At 42.6% G+C, this 23,072-nt stretch overlaps 1 protein-coding gene across 1 annotated transcript in view; it reads left to right on the forward strand.

Annotated features, from left to right (window-relative positions):
* Positions 1–421: 421 nt before the first annotated feature.
* The window catches only part of LOC310778838 (cyclin-dependent kinase 11B-like), a gene marked incomplete at its 5' end in the record, with an annotated part of 42,539 nt that continues 19,888 nt past the window's right edge, over positions 422–23,072 (forward strand). Inside the window, 3 exons of the mRNA XM_083639282.1 lie at positions 422–550; positions 8,806–8,922; positions 12,762–12,910. Coding sequence (XP_083495408.1) covers positions 422–550; positions 8,806–8,922; positions 12,762–12,910 — 395 coding nt within the window. The remainder of the gene's footprint in view (positions 551–8,805; positions 8,923–12,761; positions 12,911–23,072) is intronic.

The following is a 23,072-nucleotide window of genomic DNA, read 5'->3' on the forward strand; positions in this document are numbered from 1 at the left end:
AAAAAAGACAAGAAAAACTGATTCCTCAACATATTTTGCTGACGCACAACTTTCCCTTCTCTTGCATGCTAGCAGCACAGTTGTCCAAACAAACAGACATGATTAGTCTAAACTCATCTGAAGTAGGGTTTTCTGCTCAAATGCATGGCCCGGGAAATTTACCATGTGTGTAAATGACAGGGATTGATGTCAGTGAGTGTGAATTTGATGCAAGCTGACGATGGTAAACAAGGTGAAACACCAATGTAATTCCAGCTCCCAAAAAGGTGTTGCGTCATATTGTTTCTCAAGTCAGTTACCACATTCTTTTTCAGTACCAATACTCTGTGTAGCACTAGAGTGCCAAGTGAGAATATGGTCAGGGCAGAGAATTGTTTGTTTGCCCAAAATAACATTGTGTCGAGCTTCAAGGCTTTGAAAAATGCGTCTTGTCGTACGGCAGATTGGTGACTTTGGTTTGGCCCGGGAGTATGGTTCTCCTCTGAAGCCTTACACGCCTGTGGTGGTGACCCTGTGGTACCGTTCTCCAGAGCTGCTGCTGGGAGCCAAGGTGGGAATTCAACAGCACACATAGCTTGACAGCATACATTACTACTTCCACATAGGACTGGGCGATAATTCACTATTATTGTTTATCGTCTTTCAGTGAAAGTATATTGTGATGATATGGGGATTCTGGGATATTGTGACACAATTATGCTGTATAAATTGATTATAACAAGCAAATCTGAATCACTTTACTTAGTGGGGTTTCCGATCGAGGTTCAAACATGAAGACCCAGTTATGTCACCCTACGTTATATCAGCCCTATGCGTCCTCGCCCCCCTTCCTCCATATGCTCAATATCCAATCAACCCATGACATCTGTCAAATATGACATCTGTTCATCCCCGTCTGCTGAGCCAATCACCGGAGAGGACGGGCGTAGTATATAGAGCCCGACCGATATTATCGGCCCGCCGATATTATCGGCCGATATTGGCGATTATCGATATATCGGTATCGGTAATATTTGGCGCCGATTTTTTTTAATTTTCTTTTATTTATTTTTATTTTTTATATATATATATATATAAGTTATAGACAGCATGGACAGCATGTTGTGTATATTTGATATTTTTTCTTAACTATTTGTTCTATTTTGTTTTTCTAGTTATTTATAATTATTAAATTCCCAGTTAACACGTTCACTGCCATTGGCGAGTCAACTCGTCAAGCAGAAACCAACGGTTGACTGCCAATGACGACTCAACTCGTCAAAAAAAACGGTGGGACGTTGATCTAACCCTTTTACATCTCCTATATATATATGGGAGCCACCGAACGTGTACAACCCATTCCACTGACCCACTAAGTGGCGACAGTGCTCTCCAGAGTAGAAAAAGCCGAGCCAAAACTGCAGGGGAACGCGCGAGGAAACCATTCTCATACTGTAAAATGGATTGGCGAAAACGCTTTCGCTTTCGCGCATTATCGCGCTGGGAGCTGGCGGTGGGGGATTGCAAATTTGCATAATAGATTATGGGTGCAACACACTTTGAAACACCGGCAGAAAGCCCACAATTGCACGCAGCTTCATTCCAGCTGAGCTCACAACCGAAACGAACGAGCCCCATGCAGACTCGCCCAAAGAGCAGCCGCCAGCAGCCAGGCAGCACAGACAGGCAGAGCCTCGCTTGTACCGCTGCAGCCACAGAGGGAGGAGAACACACACGGAGGGAGGAGTTTGAAGGAGAGGGGGGTTTCCTGCTGCTATGGAGGAAATTACTGTTCAAAACTATTGTATGTCTGACGTCTTACGCCAAAAATAAATGGTTAAAGTGACTGTTCTATCGAATTTCACAAAAAGCCATTTATCTCAGCTTAAATTTTCAGACGCTGAAACCATGCTGTATTCTACTGCTAATGCCTACATAACTACTAACTCTACAAACTAACTCTTTTAGACAGAGAAAGCACACATTCTATTAGTTCTTTTGAGATAATTTGTGTTCACAAAATCTTAGCAGAAAAGAATCCTCGGCTCTTGAAAGATGAGCCAGAATCCTCAAAAAAAAACGTTGGCAGAAGCTACCTACAGTATTGAAAAAACGGCTGGCAGTGAATGTGTTAAGTTTACTGTTTCATTGCATTGAGTTTATTAATAAGCTGTAAAATATCCTGCCTACATCACATATTTCAATTCATGTCAACTCAATCATATCTTTGTCAAGTGTTTGATATTTGAGGGTTGCTGATGTGGTGCCTCCTCTGGTCGTTAAGGGTGCCTGTTCGGAGGGAGGGGAACTCGTTGGAATAGCGTGAACCTCCCACGTGCTATGTCCTACCGGTGAAGCTTCCCCTGTCAGGTGAAAAGAAGCGGCTGGCTAACTGCCCATGTGGAAGCATGGAGCCAGTTTTCGGCTCTCCCCAGATCGGCAGAGGGTGGAGCAGCAACCAGGATAAATAAATAAAAAATTAGCACTAATGGGGGATTAGCACTAATGGGGGATAAACATTTGATGATAAAAAATATATATATATATCGGCCGATATTATCGGTATCGGAAATTTTTTATTCCCTAAAATCGGTATCGGTATCGGTTTCAAAAATCCCATATCGGTCGGGCTCTAGTAGTATATATAGCCGAGGTTACTACGTCACCATCCTTTTCTGGGTTGTTCATCTCAGTAGCTGGTGCATCTCGGGCTGATCGTCTTCTCTGGAGCATTGTTTCGCTATTCTCCTAACGTTCGCTGGTTTGATCTGGTGCTTAAGTCGCTGTTATTTTGTGGGTTCACCTGGTTGTTTACTGTCGGCATGTTGGGATCCGAAGATGAGCAGTTCCTGGATGAAGCCATGGAATCCGATGAAGGGGGGGATTCTCTATCCTAGTCTGTGCCGATGCCCTCCTCTCTCACCACAAGAGGAGCGTCATCGTATCATGGAGTCATACGCCAAACTTAGTTGCCCCCTCACAATCACCATTGACAACACAACAATCACCCCCCCCCCCCCCCGGCTCGCAACCTCGGCTTCACCCTCAACCCCAACCCCCTCATCCGATCCTCATGTCAGCTCCATTGTCAAGACCTCGGTTTTCCATCTCCACAACATCGCCAAAATCAGACACTGCCTCTCCACCCCTGCTGCTGAATCCCTCATCCACGCCTTCATCTCCTCCCGCCTAGATTACTGCAACTCCCTCCTCACCGGCATCAGCTCCCGCTCCCTCCATAGACTTCAGATGGTTCAGAACTCAGATGCCCATCTACTCACAAGAACCCGGTCCCGGGACCACATCACACTCTCCACTGGCTCCCCATCAAACAATGCATCGACTTCAAACTCACCCTCCTCACCTTCAATCATACCTGTCTGATGACCACCTCCCCCATCGACCCTCCCGAACCCTCCGCTCCTCATCCACTGTTCCCCTCACCGATCCTCCATCCAAACTTCGCAGCTTCGGCGATCAAGCCTTCTCCAGAGCAGCCCCCCCGTCTCTGGAACTCTCTCCCCCAGCCCGTCCGAGACTCACCCTCACTCACCATCTTCAAATCCCGCCTAAAAACCTCCCGGTTCTCCCAAACCTCCCGTACCCATAATCACCTCTCCCGCCCCTTTTCTTTGTTCCTCTTACTTGTTTTTTGTCGACTCTTATTGTCAGCGTCTTTGGGTCTTTGAAAAGCACTTTATAAGTCTCATAAATTATTATTATTAATTATTATTATTATTAATTCCAAACACTTTGAGTTTTATATGAGTGCTACGTCTAGACGGCACAGGTCTAGAACTTAGTCAAACACATCCACATTCAGATTCAAGACAGAGTGGAAGATAGAAACATAGCAGACAGACAGAAACAGCAGACAGACAGATAGAAACATAGCAGACAGACAGATAGAAACATAGCAGACAGACCGATAGAAACATAGCAGACAGACAGATAGAAACATAGCAGACAGACAGATAGAAACATAGCAGACAGACAGAAACATAGCAGACAGACAGATAGAAACATAGCAGACAGACAGAAACATAGCAGACAGACAGATAGAAACATAGCAGACAGACAGAAACATAGCAGACAGACAGATAGAAACATAGCAGACAGACAGAAACATAGCAGACAGATAGAAACATAGCAGACAGACAGATAGAAACATAGCAGACAGACCGATAGAAACATAGCAGACAGACAGATAGAAACATAGCAGACAGACAGATAGAAACATAGCAGACAGACAGAAACATAGCAGACAGACAGATAGAAACATAGCAGACAGACAGATAGAAACATAGCAGACAGACAGATAGAAACATAGCAGACAGACAGAAACATAGCAGACAGACAGATAGAAACATAGCAGACAGATAGAAACATAGCAGACAGACAGATAGAAACATAGCAGACAGACAGATAGAAACATAGCAGACAGACAGAAACATAGCAGACAGACAGATAGAAACATAGCAGACAGACAGAAACATAGCAGACAGATAGAAACATAGCAGACAGACAGATAGAAACATAGCAGACAGACCGATAGAAACATAGCAGACAGACAGATAGAAACATAGCAGACAGACAGATAGAAACATAGCAGACAGACAGAAACATAGCAGACAGACAGATAGAAACATAGCAGACAGACAGAAACATAGCAGACAGACAGATAGAAACATAGCAGACAGACAGAAACATAGCAGACAGATGGATAGAAACATAGCAGACAGACGGATAGAAACATTTTTTATTTTATTTATTTAACCTTTATTTAAACAGGTAAAAAAACACGTTGAGACCGATGTCTCATTTTCAAGTGTGACCTGTTCAGACAAGTACAAGTTACAAATTAAGTTACATAAAAACAATCAATACAGTCAGTACAAAAACGAAAAGAAACAAAACATTTAACAAATACATGTTAAAGGTGGAAGAGATTCAGCATGAGCACACCATAGAAGCTCTCTCTAAATCTCTTAACAATAATTTAAAACTCGCAAGGGGAATCAAGCTGGACAGCTTCAGACTCTGCTGAAGCGTGTTCCAGGCCGAGGGGGCAGAGTAGGAGAAGGCCTTTTTTCCGTGCTCAGTACGGACTGAGGGGATGGAGAAAGTGATGATAGCAGACAGACGGATAGAAACACAGCAGACAGACAGATAGAAACATAGCAGACAGACAGATAGAAACATAGCAGACAGACGGATAGAAACATAGCAGACAGACAGATAGAAACATAGCAGACAGACAGATAGAAACATAGCAGACAGACAGATAGAAACATAGCAGGCAGTGTAACGACGCATTATGTAATAACTGCACATTATGTAATAAAATCGCAAAATGTAATAAAACCTCACTTTCAATATGTAATAACGACGCATTATGTAATAATATGCGCAATATGTACTAAATCGCCTGAACGCAAAATGTAATAACGTTTGACGCATTTTGTAATAAATTTATTACATATTGCGCAAATTATAATCATAATGCGGGGGTTGCACTTTTTTGTGCTTGAAAATGTAATAAATGACGCATTATGTAACAAAATTAGAAAATGCACTGAAGTTGTTATGGGGGGTGGGGGGAACTAGGTAAATACCTTATATATATAATATATTTGACCATAAAAAGCATTTTAACAGTGTTGACCGTGCCAATTAACCCAGAATGTGCAAATGTGTCTGTACTCATTTGTCAAAACCAGTCAAGCAACTAGGTTGTTCAGCTGATAACAAACTGAATCTATGGGTGACAACAGTCCGATTCGGGCTCTCCTCCGCACCGCACCCCACTCCTCTCCACCGCCCCCGCGCTCCCCCCGCCCGCTCTACTCACCTTCGGCAACAACAAAAAAAGACTCCTCATGTCTAGAAAGGTAGATGTCCTATCCATAAACAATTTGTCACGTATTGAGCAAAGTGATACAGTAGGCTATGTCTAAGAAAGCAGACAGTGAAGCTTCAGATGTTTCAGGACCGAGGACAGCGCAAGGCGCTCTATGCATCGATTGATGAACATTTCAACACCACCGCCGATGGACAGCGACAGGCTGTCACAGACGATGGTCTGCCCATGTCACACACACCCTGTTGTGAAGCTTGATTAAAATATAAAAGCAAATCTCTAAATCTAAATCCTGCTTTGCAGATAAACATTTTATTCACATGCTTTTCAACATGTTGCCTTTGCCAGAGCCATTCAGGCGGTGTCTCCTCATATAGTCGCATGGTCAATGGGTCAGCATGGCCGGGGGAAATCGGAATCCTAACACTGATAGACAATGATGGCAGATGATAGCCTACCACTGAAATATTCTTACCGATGGTGTAAAGCATGTTATGGTTTCGCGTTTTACTGATGTTCATGAAAATTGGTGGAAGGGTGTAGCATGGTCCAATGAGAAACCCATAGCCTATATTGAGGAGCCCATTCTCCAATAGTTTTGATGAAGGATTTAGTCTGAAAATCTAAAGATATCCTCTTTCAGCCAAAGTCCATCTGCAACATCATGATCAAACAAAATAGAATTACAACCAATTTTAAATGAACAAAAAACCATAACATGTTGCTTGCTGGCTCGCAGCAGTTAAATGTACCTGCTTGCCGATTTAAATCAAATGTGCATTGTCTCTCCAAAGCCAGCGAGCCAGCAGCCAAAAAAAACATATGCATGCAGCAGCTGCATCCCGAGTCCCCGCGGACGGCCGACACTTGATCAAAATGGCACGGGTCAACACTTAAAATGCTTTTTATGGTCAAATATATTTATTAGCCTACTCCCCCCCCCCCCCCCCCCCCCCCCCAATGACAACTTCAGTGCATATTGTTACATAATGCGTCACTTATTATATTTTCAAGCAGAAAAAAGTGCAACCCCCGCATTATGTAATAATTTGCGCAATATGTAATAAATGTATTACAAAATGCGTCAAATGTTATTACATTTTGCGTTCAGGTGATTTATTACATATTGTGCATATTATTACATAATGCGTCGTTATTACATATTGAAAGTAAGGTTTTATTACATTTTGCGATTTTATTACATAATGTGCAGTTATTACATAATGCGTCGTTACAGGCAGACAGACAGATAGAAACATAGCAGACAGACAGATAGAAACATAGCAGACAAACAGATAGAAACATAGCAGACAGACAGATAGAAACATAGCAGACATACAGATAGAAACATAGCAGACAGACAGATAGAAACATAGCAGACAGACAGATAGAAACATGACAGACAGATAGAAACACCAGACAGACAGATAGAAACATGGCAGATAGACAGATAGAAACAGCAGACAGATAGAAACATGGCAGTGAGACAGATAGAAACACCAGACAGACAGATAGAAACATGGCAGATAGACAGATAGAAACAGCAGACATATAAACAGCAGACAGATAGAAACATCACACAGACAGATAGAAGCATAGCAGACAGACAGATAGAAACAGCAGACAGACAGATAGAAGCATAGCAGACAGACAGATAGAAACAGCAGACAGATGGATAGAAACATAGCAGACAGACAGATAGAAACATAGCAGACAGACGGATGCAGACAGACGGATAGAAACAGCAGACAGACGGATAGAAACATAGCAGACAGACGGATAGAAACATAGCAGACAGACGGATAGAAACATAGCAGACAGACGGATAGAAACATAGCAGACAGACGGATAGAAACATAGCAGACAGACGGATAGAAACATAGCAGACAGACGGATAGAAACATAGCAGACAGACGGATAGAAACATAGCAGACAGACAGATAGAAACAGCAGATAGAAACATAGCAGACAGACGGATAGAAACAGCAGACAGACGGATAGAAACAGCAGATAGAAACATAGCAGACAGACGGATAGAAACAGCAGACAGATAGATAGAAACAGCAGATAGAAACATAGCAGACAGACGGATAGAAACATCACACAGACAGATAGAAACATAGCAGACAGACGGATAGAAACATAGCACACAGACGGATAGAAACATAGCAGACAGACGGATAGAAACATAGCAGACAGACGGATAGAAACATAGCAGACAGACGGATAGAAACATAGCAGACAGACGGATAGAAACATAGCAGACAGACGGATAGAAACATAGCAGACAGACGGATAGAAACATAGCAGACAGACGGATAGAAACAGCAGATAGAAACAGCAGACAGATAGAAACATAGCAGACAGACGGATAGAAACATAGCAGACAGACGGATAGAAACAGCAGATAGAAACAGCAGACGGATAGAAACAGCAGACAGATAGATAGAAACAGCAGACAGATAGAAACATCACACAGACAGATAGAAACATAGCAGACAGACGGATAGAAACATAGCAGACAGACGGATAGAAACAGCAGATAGAAACAGCAGACAGATAGAAACATAGCAGACAGACGGATAGAAACATAGCAGACAGACGGATAGAAACATAGCAGACAGACGGATAGAAACAGCAGATAGAAACAGCAGACAGATAGAAACATAGCAGACAGACGGATAGAAACATAGCAGACAGACGGATAGAAACAGCAGATAGAAACAGCAGACGGATAGAAACAGCAGACAGATAGATAGAAACAGCAGACAGATAGATAGAAACAGCAGACAGATAGAAACATCACACAGACAGATAGAAACATAGCAGACAGACGGATAGAAACAGCAGACAGACGGATAGAAACAGCAGACAGATAGATAGAAACATGGCAGTGAGACAGGCAGACACACAGTCGACTGTATCTTCTCTGCGGATTGCCACAGTGTTTGTTCTTGTCTCCACAGGAGTACTCCACAGCTGTGGACATGTGGTCAGTGGGCTGCATATTTGGCGAGCTCCTCACCCAGAAGCCTCTTTTCCCTGGAAAATCTGAAATTGACCAAATTAACAAGATTTTCAAGGTAAAAGCCCTCGTTTGCCATCTCAAAATGAAGTAATTTCATCGTGTAAAAGCCAAAGCCCTTCTGTTTACAGCCAGTAAATCTTTGTGTGTGCCAGAGGAGGTCTGACTGCAGTTCTGTAATGTGCCACACGGTGGAAGAGTTGGTAGAAGTCACTCCAGCTGATGAAGTTGTTTATAGTTAAGTTAAGTTATAGTTGCCTGATTCTATATTCAGTGGATCATTTTCTGTAAGGATGTCAGCGTTATGTTCTCAAACCTTTCATCCTACAGTGCTCACCAGTGCACCTGGAATTAAGTCCTTTTTAGTGCAAGGCCACTTTGGCCTTTGATAAATACAAATTTATTCGGCCAAAATCTAGGGCATCAAGGCCAAAACCAATGGTTATTAGAATCATTTTTCCTCAACAAAAATAAATAAATAAAGATCCTAATAGAACGTCCGCATGTACTCGAGTGTCCACCGCCCGGGTGTGGTCGTCAAAAGGGCCTTTCTGTGTGGAGTTTGCATGTTCTCCCCGTGCCTCCCGGGGGTTTCCTTCATATAGGAACCCCTTCACCAAAACATGCAATATCCTGGTTGCTGATGTGGTGCCTCCTCTGGTCGTTAAGGGTGCCTGTTCGGAGGGAGGGGAACTCATTGGAATAGCGTGATCCTCCCACGTGCTATGTCCTACCGGTGAAGCTTCCCCTGTCAGGTGAAAAGAAGTGGCTGGCTAACTGCCCATGTCTCGGAGGAAGCATGGAGCCAGTTTTCAGCTCTCTCCAGATCGGCAGAGGGTGGAGCAGCAACCAGGATAAATAAATAAAATTAGCACTAATGGGGGATAAAAATGGGATAAGAAATCGAGAAAGAACGTTTTTTTAAGGGCATAACGGCCAATTCAAAACAGGGCATGCCCTGTTTTGTGGGTAGAAGGAACATTAGGGCCACTCTACAGGGCATCCACACCACGGTCCTATTGGCCTTGGTATGATTCCTACCCGGACAGATCAATCAAACAGGCAGCTCTAAAAGAGCGTCAGACTTGACATGGTCCTACAGCCAAACATGGCTGTCTTTACTAATCAGAATCAGAATCACTTTTATTGCCACAGTATGCAAGTTACATACGAGGAATTTGTCTTAGTGTCTGTATGCAGCGTAGCGGTCACATCAATATACAGAGATAAGAAGTAGAAAGATAACTAAAGACAATCGCAAAGTTGCAAGTGCAATCAAATCGAGTAAATATATACAATATGTACATGAGTGGTGAAGTGTTCTGTGGATGATAAATATGACTTTACGTTGGATTTACATGAGATTTACAGTCAGAGTTAAATAAGAGTTTACATTGAATGTACATGAAATGTACAGGCTAAGTTAAATAGGCAGTGAAACAAATGAAAAATCGCTCGCACACTACAAGGACTCCTTTTGGATAGCTTTATTGCACCAAGTGCAGTGGTAACGTTTCGAGCTAACTAGCTCTTCGTCAGACAGTTATACAGAGGTGTTATACAGAGTCTGTATAACTGTCTGACGAAGAGCTAGTTAGCTCGAAACGTTACCACTGCATAGATAGATAGATACATTTTTATTTCTGTGTCATGCACCATATTCAAGGTGCCCAGCCCGTCTGGGCTTACAAGACACAAATCATTCAAGTTCAACAATACAAACAAATCAACAAACAAGCTACAAAACGCTCAAACATAAACAAGACAGAGTTATAGTATATTCAGATGAACAGCTTCTCCATTCTGAGTTTCCAAGCCCTCCCAATAAACCTGGCCAAACTGAAGACTTCATCTCTGAACAACCATTCCAACTTCGCATCATCTCCTGACCAAAATAGTTCCGGTTTCTTATTTTGCATTAACTGAAATAGAGATAATCTTGGTTCCTCATATAGCGTACAATGAAACAAAAAATGAAATTCATCTTCCACAACACCTAATTCACATACAGTACAAAGTCTCTCCTCCTCAGCAATAGAATTGAACCTGCCAACCTCAATAGCCAAAGGGAGGGTACCCGTTCTCAACTGGGCACATAAAGATCTTCTGGATCTATCCAGGGGTAAAGTAACATAGGGTTCTGGAGTGAACATATTTTTAATTTGAACATATGTTCTAAGTTTTGGTTTGAGCCAGATGTCATTGGCCCATTTTTCTTTATAATCAAGAAATAGCCTATGTTTAATATAGCGAACACTACAACGTAAACTGTTTCTGAAAATAAATTGCTGGTCAGCTTCCCTGAACACATCATTGATATCATTACACCATGGATACTTATGTGCTTTATCCCAGTTAAACACTTGTTTTGCAACTCTACTCTCTGGCATATTAGATAGACGATTCCACAATCTCAACATTTCACCTTTTTGTTTGATCAAACAAGGCTCCCAACCCATATCCCCTTGAAAAGCCAACACAGGTGTAAATTTATGTACCCCCAGAAAACATCGGATTGCACGATTTTGGATGGCATTCACCTTAGAAAATTCCTTTCTTCCCCAAACTCCAGCTGCATAAAACAAAACTGGTGACACACATGCATCATAAAGCTTTGAAAATGTAGCATAACCAAGATTTTTACAAGTTTTCACTTTACTTATTACTGAACCCAGGGCTCTACCAGCAGTGTCGGCCAACACACTGACGCCCTCTTCAAACGTAGAAAATTCATCAAAAGTAAAACCCAGATATTTATATGAACTGGTATATGCCAATGACATAGCTCCAACATGAAAATCAAAAATGCTTCTCCTTGTACCTGATTTCCGGAAATGTACAATTTGAGTTTTTTCTCTATTAACTAATAATCTCCATTTCCTACTCCAAAGATTAACAACATTTAACATAATCTGCAGCTCTTTCTCATTCCCTGCTAGGAGAATTATATCATCTGCGTACAACAAGACATTCAAATTCATATCACCGATTTGCAGACCAAGATTTTTCATTTTAATTTGTTGGGCTAAATCATTAATAAACAAAGCAAAGAGGGTAGGGGAAAGAACGTCACCCTGTTTGACCCCAAGTGGGGTAGAAAACCACCCTGTTTTCATATCGTTCACCTGCACACAGGCAACCGGGGATTTATACAAAGCTTTAATTGCTTTATAGAATTTCCCATCCACACCAGCTGAAATAAGTTTAAACTCCATTAAATCCCTGTCGACACAATCAAACGCTTTCTGAAAATCAATAAAACAAACAAAAGTGTATTTCCCCTCCGAAATCCTAGCTCTAATGACTGTATTCACAGAGTAAATATGATCTAAACAGGACCTGTGTTTTCTGCACTTGGTGCAATAAAGCTATCCAAAAGGAGTCCTTGTAGTGTGCGAGCGATTTTTCATTTGTTTCACTGTTATATTTTTTCGACTCAACACCTACCCGAAGTCTCGGTCCTTGGATGTGCATGTTTTCATCTATTTCTTTACTTTTAAGTTAAATGGGCAGTAATGTGCAGGGAATTTACATGAATTTACAGTCCCAGTTAGACAGGCATTAAATTAGATGTGAGTTCCAGTTTTATGGGGGGGGGGGGGGAGTTCAGTTGAGTTTAGGAGGAGGTAGTGAGTTTGTGTGTGTGTGGGGGGGGGGGTTGTTGGTGAGGTCCTTGGCGGAAGGGGTTTCCGGGCCTTGTTGGTGAGGCTGATGACTGGCTAATGGCCAGTTACATAACAACGATAAATGAAAGTATTGAAATATATTTTGGAGCTCTAGTGCTTCTCGTCTCCGGCCGATGAAGTACCGTACTTCCGCCAAAGTGGGAAAGTCTCATACCCGTCTCTCCCCGCGGTAACGGTTCTATATGTCTGTGGACTTGTGTGTGGTCTGCAGGACCTGGGCTCTCCCAGTGAGAAGATATGGCCCGGCTACGGTGAGCTCCCCGCTGTGAAGAAGATGACTTTCACAGAGTATCCCTACAACAACCTGCGCAAACGCTTTGGAGCGCTGCTCTCAGACCAGGGCTTTGACCTGATGAACAAGTAAGACCCTCGACCCCCGACCCATTCCACACACAAGACATGTCACACACAAGACATGTCACACATGGCACTCAACATATGACACATGGCACTCAACTAATACAAGCAGTCTTGCCTTGGCATTTCATGTGATTCGTGTGTGTTTGCATGTGACCGTGTGAGTGGATAACTGCTTGTCCACATTGGACAAACCACCATAGCTATTAAGGCCAGACCAATACAGGATTGTTGGGTCCTGGTGCCAAAAACCCAGAAGGAAATTACCAATATTCAGCACATCTGCCAAAAATTGTTTGTAAATTGTGTTAAAATGTAGTTTTGTGGCAATCTTAGGGCTTTATTCAGTACACATTCTGATACGAAAGCCAACGATCAGCATGATTGCTACAGTGGAAATGACCATAGTTGTATGAACCACTGCCCTGTCACATGCTGTTAGGCTTTCCAGGTCTTTTGAGTGAGTCAGTGGCTTTCTGGCGAGCAGACTTAAAACATGACAACAGTAGTGGACCTGCTAATTCATCAAAGTTACAGACATACTCACCATGGTGACGCCCCAAACTACAGACATACTCACCATGGTGACGCCCCAAACTACAGACATACTCACCATGGTGACGCCCCAAACTACAGACATACTCACCATGGTGGTGGTTTCACTGTATGTATGCCCTGGTATCTGTCACCCTTTTCACTCTCCCACAAATTTATAGTTTAAAAAAGTTATAGTCTATGTCAGAGAGCACTTAGTGACACATGTGTTGTCATCCTCCTCCATTCCCAAGTGTTATGAGTGCATTGTTTTGGATGTTTGCACGGGAGGCGATTCACACATAACGGTCGCAGGTGTGTACCGCCCCCCCTCCGCCCCGAGCACGGCCATTGATGACCTCGGAAGGGTCTTCTCACAACATATTAACTCTGAATTCATTCTCCTTGGCGACTTGAACCAGGACTGGCTGACTGAGTCCTCCTTCAGTCTAAAACAGCTCTGTATTCAATTAGATTTAACACAGCTCATTCAACACACAACAAGGCCGAATACAAAACACCCCTCCAGATCCACTTTGATAGACATAATTTTGACCAACAGACCACTCAAATATCCCCAAAGTGGGGTATTCGCTCAAGGCATCAGTGATCACTGCCCTATAGGATGTATCAGACAAATAAAAATTAGTAAATCTAAAAGTAACTATATAAGAAAACGTTACTTTAAGCACTTTGTAGAGCAGGGCTTTTTGCATGATCTTTATTACGCGGATCTAGAGAGGCTGTGTCTAATTCCTGATGCTGAATTAGCCTCAGCTCATTTTTCTTTTGTTTTCAACTTAGTAGCTGATAGGCACGCGCCGTATAAAAATCTAAGAGTGAAAAATCGCTCCAGTCCCTGGTTCACACAGTCTGTGAAATCTGCCCTACGTCTCAGGGACTCAGCCTGGTCCAATGCCAGATCTTCTGGTAATTCAGCAGACTGGTCCCACTTCAGGATGAGAAGAAATAAATGCACTGCCATAATCAGAAAGGCCAAATCTGATTATTACTTAGCCTCACTCAATGATTCCCAGCAAAATTCAGCAAAATTTTGGAAAATAGTGAAATCTTTAAAACATGCACCTAGTTCGGCCCTTCCCCCTCAGATCACCAGCGAGCACGGTTCTATCACCGATAAACAGCAAATGTGTGACGCCTTCAATCGTCATTTCAGCTCTGCCGGGTTTGCATTTGAAAGGTCATTGGCCAATTCGACTTCCGCAACAACATTACCCCCTGTTCCACCCTCCTTGGACCCTTTGATTCCCCCTCTCTTCCACGACCGATTCTCTCTCAGCCCGGTTAGCATTAGTGAAGTGCATTGTCTAAATTAAACGTTAAGAAATCAAAAGGAGAGGACGATATTGCCCCCTTCTTTCTTCGCCTTAGCGCACAACTGATCGCCTCTCCGATTGCGCATTTATTTAATTTAACATTTACTTCGGGCGAAATTCCTTCCATTTGGAAATTTGCTCAAATCATACCTTTATTTAAAGGTGGCGACCCGAGTATTCTTGATAATTACCGTCCAATCTCCAAATTATGTTGTCTTGCTAAAGTCCTGGAAGCTCTCGTAAACGAGCAGCTTCGAATATTCATGGACTCTTACAGTGTTCTTCAAACACAGCAATCAGGTTTTAGACCAAAATATAGCACAATAACGGCTTCCTCTCTTGTAATAAACGACATACAAAACTGTCTTGATGCCCGCCAGCACTGCGCGGCTATCTTTATTGATCTGTCAAAGGCGTTTGACACGGTAGACCACAATATACTTCTGAGTAAACTGTGCTCCATTGGCTTAGATAGACAATCAGTCACATGGTTCTCCAATTACCTCACGGGGAGAAAACATTCCATAGTTACAGACAGTACGCGGTCTAACACCCTTCCTATTAATAAGGGGGTCCCTCAAGGTTCTATCTCAGGCCCAACCCTGTTCACACTCTATATAAATAACATTCTCTTTCCAAGTGAGCTCTGTAATGTCCATTACTATGCAGACGATACGATCTTATATTGTGTCGGGGATACCCCCGCCCAGGCCGTCGCAGGCTTACAATCTGCCTTCAATGCTCTTCAAAACTCCCTGTTTAACCTCAAATTGGTTCTAAATTCCAAAAAGACAAAATGGATGCTTTTTTCCAGGTCCCCATCCATCATGGACAGCCTTAGCATAGTAACCCTACAAGGCGAAGCTATCAAAACTGTTGAATCCTACAAATACCTTGGTATCTGGGTGGATAGCAAACTATCCTTCAATGAGCATATTGAGCACCTTGTAAAAAAACTTAGGAGGAAAGTTGGATTCTTGTACAGAAATAAGTCCTGTTTTTCTGCATCCTCTAGAAAACAATTGGTTCAATCTCTAATACTGTCTGTTTTTGACTATGGTGATATTGTGTATATGCATGCCTCATCTTCTGCCTTGAAGTCACTTGATGCCGTGTATCACAGCGCGCTGCGCTTCATAACTGGAGATAAATTTCTTACTCACCACTGTGTTCTGTAGGGCATTCACGACTAGTGAATTTTACTAGTCGACTAGTCGTCCCTAAAGGTAGTCGACTAGTCGACTAACCGTTTTTAATTTATTTTTAATATATTTTTTTTTTTTTTTTTTTTTAATCTTTAAGAAAGAACATGAGGTATTTACACGACATACAATACATGGACTATCATATCCCATATCCCCCACAAAGAACATCAAAACACAACAAAACAAAACAAGAAAACTGCATAAGATACACAATAATCCAAGAACAAACAAGACTATTGGACAAACAACCAAACAAAAACAATGCATTCAGCTCCTATCCTGATAAGCCTAATGACACTGGGGTAAAAAGTTCTTAAAGTCAAACTCTGTATGTGGTTGCCATATTTTGGGGATGTCTAAGAATCTGCCTTTGCTCTTGTAGTAAATGTTATCCAACGTATGGTAGCTTGAGAGTTCATTCCACCAGTGAACTACAGCTGGGGGATTGGATGGTTTCCAATTTAAAGCTATGCATTTCCTAGCTGCCAACAGGGCAAGATCTATGTATTTACTTTGAATGCATTGTTTTTGTTTGGTTGTTTGTCCAATAGTCTTGTTTGTTCTTGGATTATTGTGTATCTTATGCAGTTTTCTTGTTTTGTTTTGTTGTGTTTTGATGTTCTTTGTGGGGGATATGGGATATGATAGTCCATGTATGTTCTTTCTTAAAGATAAAAAAAAAAAAAATTTTTTTTTTTTTTTTTTTTTTGCTAAAACGACTAGTCGACTACTAAGCACAGTGTCGACTAGTGGTTTTACTAGTCGACTAGTCGACTAGTCGACTAGTCTGTGAATGCCCTAGTGTTCTGTATGAAAAGGTGTGTTGGCCCTCTCTTTCAGTCAGAAGAGAACAGCACTGTCAAGTCAAGTCAATTTTATTTATATAGAACATTTCATACATAAAGCAATTCAAAGTGCTTCACAAGACATTACAGACAGAATAAAAGAAGATAAAAAGACAATAAAAAGCAAAAAATCAGTAAGATGCTACACGTTTGGTCAATACAGGAAAATAGGATAAATAGACATTTCAACAGTTAAAAGCAGTGCTAAACAGAAAAGTTTTTAGACCATTTTTAAAAATAGAAAGTGTTGAGGAAAATCTGAGGGCCTCAGGCAGGTTGTTCCAGCTAACAGCAGCACAGTGTGTAAAGGCGGCCCTGCCCTGGTTCGAGTGGATCCTTGGGACAGCTATTAGGCCGGACCCAGCTGACCTGAGAGGTCTAGTTGGTTCATAGCGAGGGAGGAGATCTGCCATGTATTGTGGGCCTAGGCCGTTGAGTGATTTGTAAGTTAAAAGAAGGATTTTAAATTTAATTCTGTAACCTACAGGGAGCCAGTGTAAAGATTTAAGAACAGGGGTAATGTGATTAGCCCTCCCAGTCCTAGTTAAAACCCTAGCAGCAGCATTTTGAATGAGCTGGAGTTGCCTAAGTTCTTTATTTGACAGACCTGAAAAAAGGCTGTTACAGTAGTCTAATCTACTGTAAATAAAGGCATGAATTAGTTTTTCCAAGTCCTGACTGGACATGAAGCCCCTAATCCGAGCAATATTTTTAAGATGATAGAAAGCAGATTTTCTGACCGACTTAATGTGTGAGCTGAAATTAAGATCGGAGTCGATAGTAACTCCAAGGTTTTTTACTTGGTCCTTTGGCTTAAAGGAAAGAACCTCGAGGCAGGCTGCAATTTGAAGTCGTCGTTCTTTCGGACCAAAAACGATCACCTCAGTTTTGTCTTTATTTAGCTGAAGGAAGTTTTTACACATCCAATCGTTAATTTGTTTATTTATAAAGCCCTAATCGGTCAGCTTCCTCCATATCTGTGTTCACTTCTCACTCATGCAAGCAATCGCTACGGCACACGCTCACAGTCTTACATCAGGCTGCGTGTCCCGCGTGTGAGGACCGAGCAAGGAAAGACTGCTTTCTCGTATTATGCTCCGGTCAAATGGAATTCACTGCAGGACATTATAAAATTGGATCAATTACTTCCTCTGGTCTCGTTCAAGGCACTCCTTCGCGACACCTTGTGTGAGAGATGCACATGTTTTTAGCTAATTGTTCTATTGTCGACGGACTCTAGTTGTAATTTGCTCTGTTTTGATTTTACTTGCTTTAAATTGACCTTGTTGTTTTGATTGTTCTTATCACTTGTCCTGTTTGTCTGAAACTTTTTGTATATGTACTTTTGTAGCAGGGCACTCTTGAAAATGAGGGCTTGCTCTCAAGAGGCTTCCCTGGGTAAATAAAGGCAATCAATCAATCAATTAGACCACGGACCCCCATTTGATCAGATCTGGTCCCAGGATGCCCCATCTGAGAGGACTTTTGCTTTTAAATGTTTTATTAGAGAAGGTGTATGAAACCCATGACCAAAATAGTCATACATTCTGTCATTGTGTTACTTATGGATGGAGATATAGTGTAAAAAAATCCCTTTTGCTGGGGACCCCCTTGGAACCCCCTCAAGGACCCCTGGGGGTCCCCAGACCCCACTTTAAGAAGCACTGGTTTAGTGTCTGAAGAGCAGCAACCACTTCCCCAGCCCCTCCTCTCATGGATCTTTACCCACCCACAGTCCTTGCCTACACCTGGGAATGTCCAAATCATCCTGTGGAGTTACCTCACTGCTGCCACGGGTGGTAACAGCATGTCTACGTGAGGGATCGCACTCCACCAGGGGCCGGTTGCACCAAGTGGTCTTAACTATGCCTGGTCGTAACTCCTACGTCGGTCTTAGTTAAGACCAGTCTTTAGAGTGGATTTACGCCTGTTGCACCAACACGGCTTACGTCTGGTCTTAACTACGCGGGTCGTAGCAATGTGCGTCCATGTGAATTGCCAGGAAATGCACCCTGATTGGATGATGTTGCAAAAATGTGCCTCGCGACCTGCTTGGAGCGTCACTGTGCCACTACACTCTTATCAGCCACTACTGTAAGTGCATCACTACACCCTCCCTCATCCCACCCTCCCTCGCTCCGGGGGAAAAATGGCGGTGATTGAGCCAGACAGACAGTCTGAATGAAATTGAATGTAACGTTCCCAATTCTATGTATTAACACATTCACTGCCAGCCGTTTTTTTTTTTACTGTAGGTAGCTTCTGCCAGAGGTTTTTTTTGAGGATTCTGGCTCATTTTACAAGAGCCGAGGATTATTTTCTGCTTGGACTTTGTGAACACAAAGTTCACAAAAGTACTAATAGAATGTGTGCTTTCTCTGTCTAAAAGAGTTAGTTTGTAGAGTTAGTAGTTATGTAGATATTAGCCGTTGAGTACAGCATGGTTTCAGCGTCTGAGACTGAAAGCTGAGATAATCGCAGTTTTGTGAAATTCAATCAAACAGGCAGAACAGTCACTTTAACCATTTATTTTTGGCATCAGTGAGAGATCAGACATCTAAACAATATAGTTCTGAACGCCCTCTCCTTCAAACTCCTCCCTCCGTGGGCGTGTCTGGTGGCTTTCAGCAGCGTTTGTCACAAGCGAGTTTCTACTGCCTGTCTGAGCAGTGAGCAGCCTCCCTCCCTGGCGACCCCCTCGTCGGCGAGTGTGGATGGGGCTCACTCGTTTCTTGGGTTTGAGAGCTTTGATGAAGCTTTGTGCGATTCTAGGCTTTATGCTGCGTGTTTCAAAGTGTGTTTTCCACCCAGTCTATTTTTGGAACCCCCCACCGTTGTGCGCCCGTGTGCACCAGCGTGAAAGCGTTTTCGCCTACAGTATGAGAATGAGGCTCGTTCGTTTCTGGGTTTTCGGTTGAGCTCAGCTGGAATGAAGCTGTGTGCGATTCTGCGCTTTCTGCTGGTGTTTCAAAGTGTGTTTCACCCATAATCTATTATGCAAATTTGCAATCCCCCACCGCCAGCTCCCAGCGCGATAATGCGCGAAAGCGAAAGCGTTTTCGCCAATCCATTTTACAGTATGAGAGAATGGTTTCCTCGCGCGTTCCCCTGCAGTTTTGGCTCGGCTTTTTCTAGTCTGGAGAGCACTGTCGCCACTTAGTGGGTTGGTGGAATGGGTTGTACACGTTCGGTGGCTCCAATATTTTTATAGGAGACGTGGGGGGCGTTGATCCACGTCCCACCGTCAAATTTTTTTTTTTTTTTTTTTTTTTTTTAAGACTAGATATCTCGTCATTGGCAGTCAACCGTTGGATTTTGTAAGACGAGATATCTCGTCAATGGCAGTGAACGTGTTAAAGGAACACTCCGCCCATTTTCAACCAGCTTTGTATCATTAGAACATCAGTAGTATATCAGAAAACTGTAAACGGTTTTGAAGTCTGTCATTTAATTTGACAGTTATTGAGTGTTAAAGTGTGGACCAGTGACATCACTGGTCCACACTAACTCAAATGAATAACTCATTAACTCAAATCAACTCTCAATAACTGTCAAATTATTCATCATTCATCTAGTTTGACAGTTATTGAGAGTTGATTTGAGTTAATGAGTTATTAATTTGAGTTAGTGCACATTAACACTCAATAACTGTCAAATTAAATGACAGACTTCAAAACCGTTTGCAGTTTTCTGATATACTACTGATGTTCTAATGATACAAAACTGGTTGAAAATGGGCAGAGTGTTCCTTTAAATTCTAAAAAATGAACGGCAACATTTGGGAAGGCTAAGCCACACAACTAGTTAGTTATAATCTAACATCGTGCTTCAAAGACGGAGAACTGGCTGTGTTACGACGATGACGGTAAGGACTCAAAAAGGTCTCCGCGGAGATCTCTACAGGCAGGCTCTACGCCTCCTCCTGACCAGGCATAAGAGTTACGCCTGGTCGTAGTGAAAAGAAGGCTTAAGCCGTCTTGGTGCAACCAGCGTAGCTGTTAGGTCGTAAAGTTACGACCAACTTAGCTTAAGACCAGTGTAAGACCAGTTGGTGCAACTGGCCCCAGAACTTTAGGACTGGTCCAGCTCAGCCAAACTTTTCAGCGACCGTAAGACCCGCCGGTACTGATTCAGACCGTAAGACCTGCCGGTACTGATCCAGACCAGACCCACCGGTACTGATCCAGACCAGACTCACCGGTACTGATCCAGACTAGACCCGCCGGTACTGATCCAGACCGCTGCAGGTCAACGCTTAGAAACATGCTGCTGGCAAACCTTCAGTCAATGCAGCGTAGTGGAAGTCTTTTATTTTATTTTATTTAACCTTTATTTATCCAGGTTAGCCTCATTGAGATTAACTCATTCACTGCCAATATCTGACTGGCATTTTTGGCACAGGCCAAGTATTTCCATAATGTTTGGTCATCTTTCAAGACCCACAGTAAATTCTGTACTAGGACTACAGTGATGTCCAATACCTCGAAATGAAGATCTAAGTCTCTACTTTCACCCCCAAAAAGAAAGTTAGCTTTTAGCATGTTCTGTACTCTACTTATAACCCTTTTTATACACCCCATGTTCATCAAAAAAGCCTGTCTGGGAAGAGAAAAGGGAGAAAAAAGCATTTTTGTAAAAGGGCACAATCTCAGGCATAACTCACTCTCAATTCTTTTATTTTGAACTGTATTGACATCAGACATGTAAATATTATTCGTTAGGACACAAATGACAAAAAAAATATATATATATATATATATATATACACACATGAAGTGCTTTTTTTTAACATTCAACAATACAGTTTACTCGGTGTGAGTGTGCAGACAGACAGACAGACAGACAGACACACCGACAGACAGACAGACAGACAGACAGACAGACAGACAGACAGACAGACAGACAGACAGACAGACACAGACACACACAGACACACACACACACACACACACACACACACACACACACACGATCCCCCTTTTAGATTTCTAACCCAACATAGGATAAGCAATAACCACGCCCTGTGGCGCTGGGATTGGCCAGGAGCAACACTGGAGGGCACGCAGCCCAGCGATTTCATAACTGAAGAGCTCTTGAGAAGGACAGCGGGCTGCTGTGAGTGCCTTCTGCCCGCTGCTGCCTAGCTGTTCCTGTGTTTATTTTTGATTTGTTCTGGTACACCCGTCTCCCTATCAACTCTGCTATTTGATCGTTCCCGTTTTCCCCTCGGCTATTCAACACGTCCTCACCGCCCTCGCAAACTGATCGATCATTTCCTCATTCCTCCGATGATCAAACACATCTCTTGATTACTTTCTCCCGTTTTCTCCTGGCTGGCACAGAGGAAGGCGACTCCAGCTCGTGCCGAGGGCGTTTCAATTGCGTTTCTCCTGTCTGCACAAGGAAGCGTTACCCGTTCTCTGCTTTTCCTCTTGCTAGATTTCAAAACAACAGCTGCGGTATGTGTTTGATCGCGTGCTGTCGGCTACCCTTTGAAGGCAGGGACCTGTGTCTGTGTGACAGGCTGGGCAAGTGTTTGCTGCAGGCGCTGCACCAATAAAAACAAAAACACGTCAAACACGTCCTTGGCGGGGAAGGCCATTGCTGATAACACGTCAAAGACGTCATTGGCGGTGAATGAGTTAAGAATCTCTTTTTCAAGAGGGACCTGGCCAAGAAAAGCAGCATACAATTACACAAGTTGCAGACGCCACAACAAACATCTCATAACATTACAACACTACATGGTACACACACACATTCAGTGATTCATAAAGCAAGTTAAACTATGAAGAAAAAAAACAGTTGCAACTTTCACCGTCCTCCCTACCTTTAACCATCGTTTTAAAAACATTTAATGAGACCAGCTCCTGCAATTTCAGGTCCTTCTGGAGCTCATTCCATGCCGTCGGTGCTGAGAACTGAAACGCCTTTTTACCATACTCTGTACGAGCCCTTTTTACATTCAATAAAAAAAGGTTTTGTGAGCCTAAAGAGTACCGTAAATTCCGGACTATAAGCCGCGGCTTTTTTCCCGTTTTTTGGCCTTTTTTGGCCCCTGCGGCTTATATAACGGTGCGGCTTATCTATGGATTTTTTCAGGAAAAAAAAAAAAAAAAAAACGGAATTCTCTCTTCTTTAGCACTCTTTCTAACTATAAATCCACTTCTGTTTTAATTTCCTCTCTTGCCCTCTTTTCACCACACTGTATGACACTGTATGACACTGTGTGCACTGTAAAAAA

The sequence above is a fragment of the Poromitra crassiceps genome, assembly GCF_964638095.1.
Source record: "Poromitra crassiceps genome assembly, chromosome: 6".
Lineage (NCBI taxonomy): Eukaryota > Metazoa > Chordata > Actinopteri > Beryciformes > Melamphaidae > Poromitra > Poromitra crassiceps.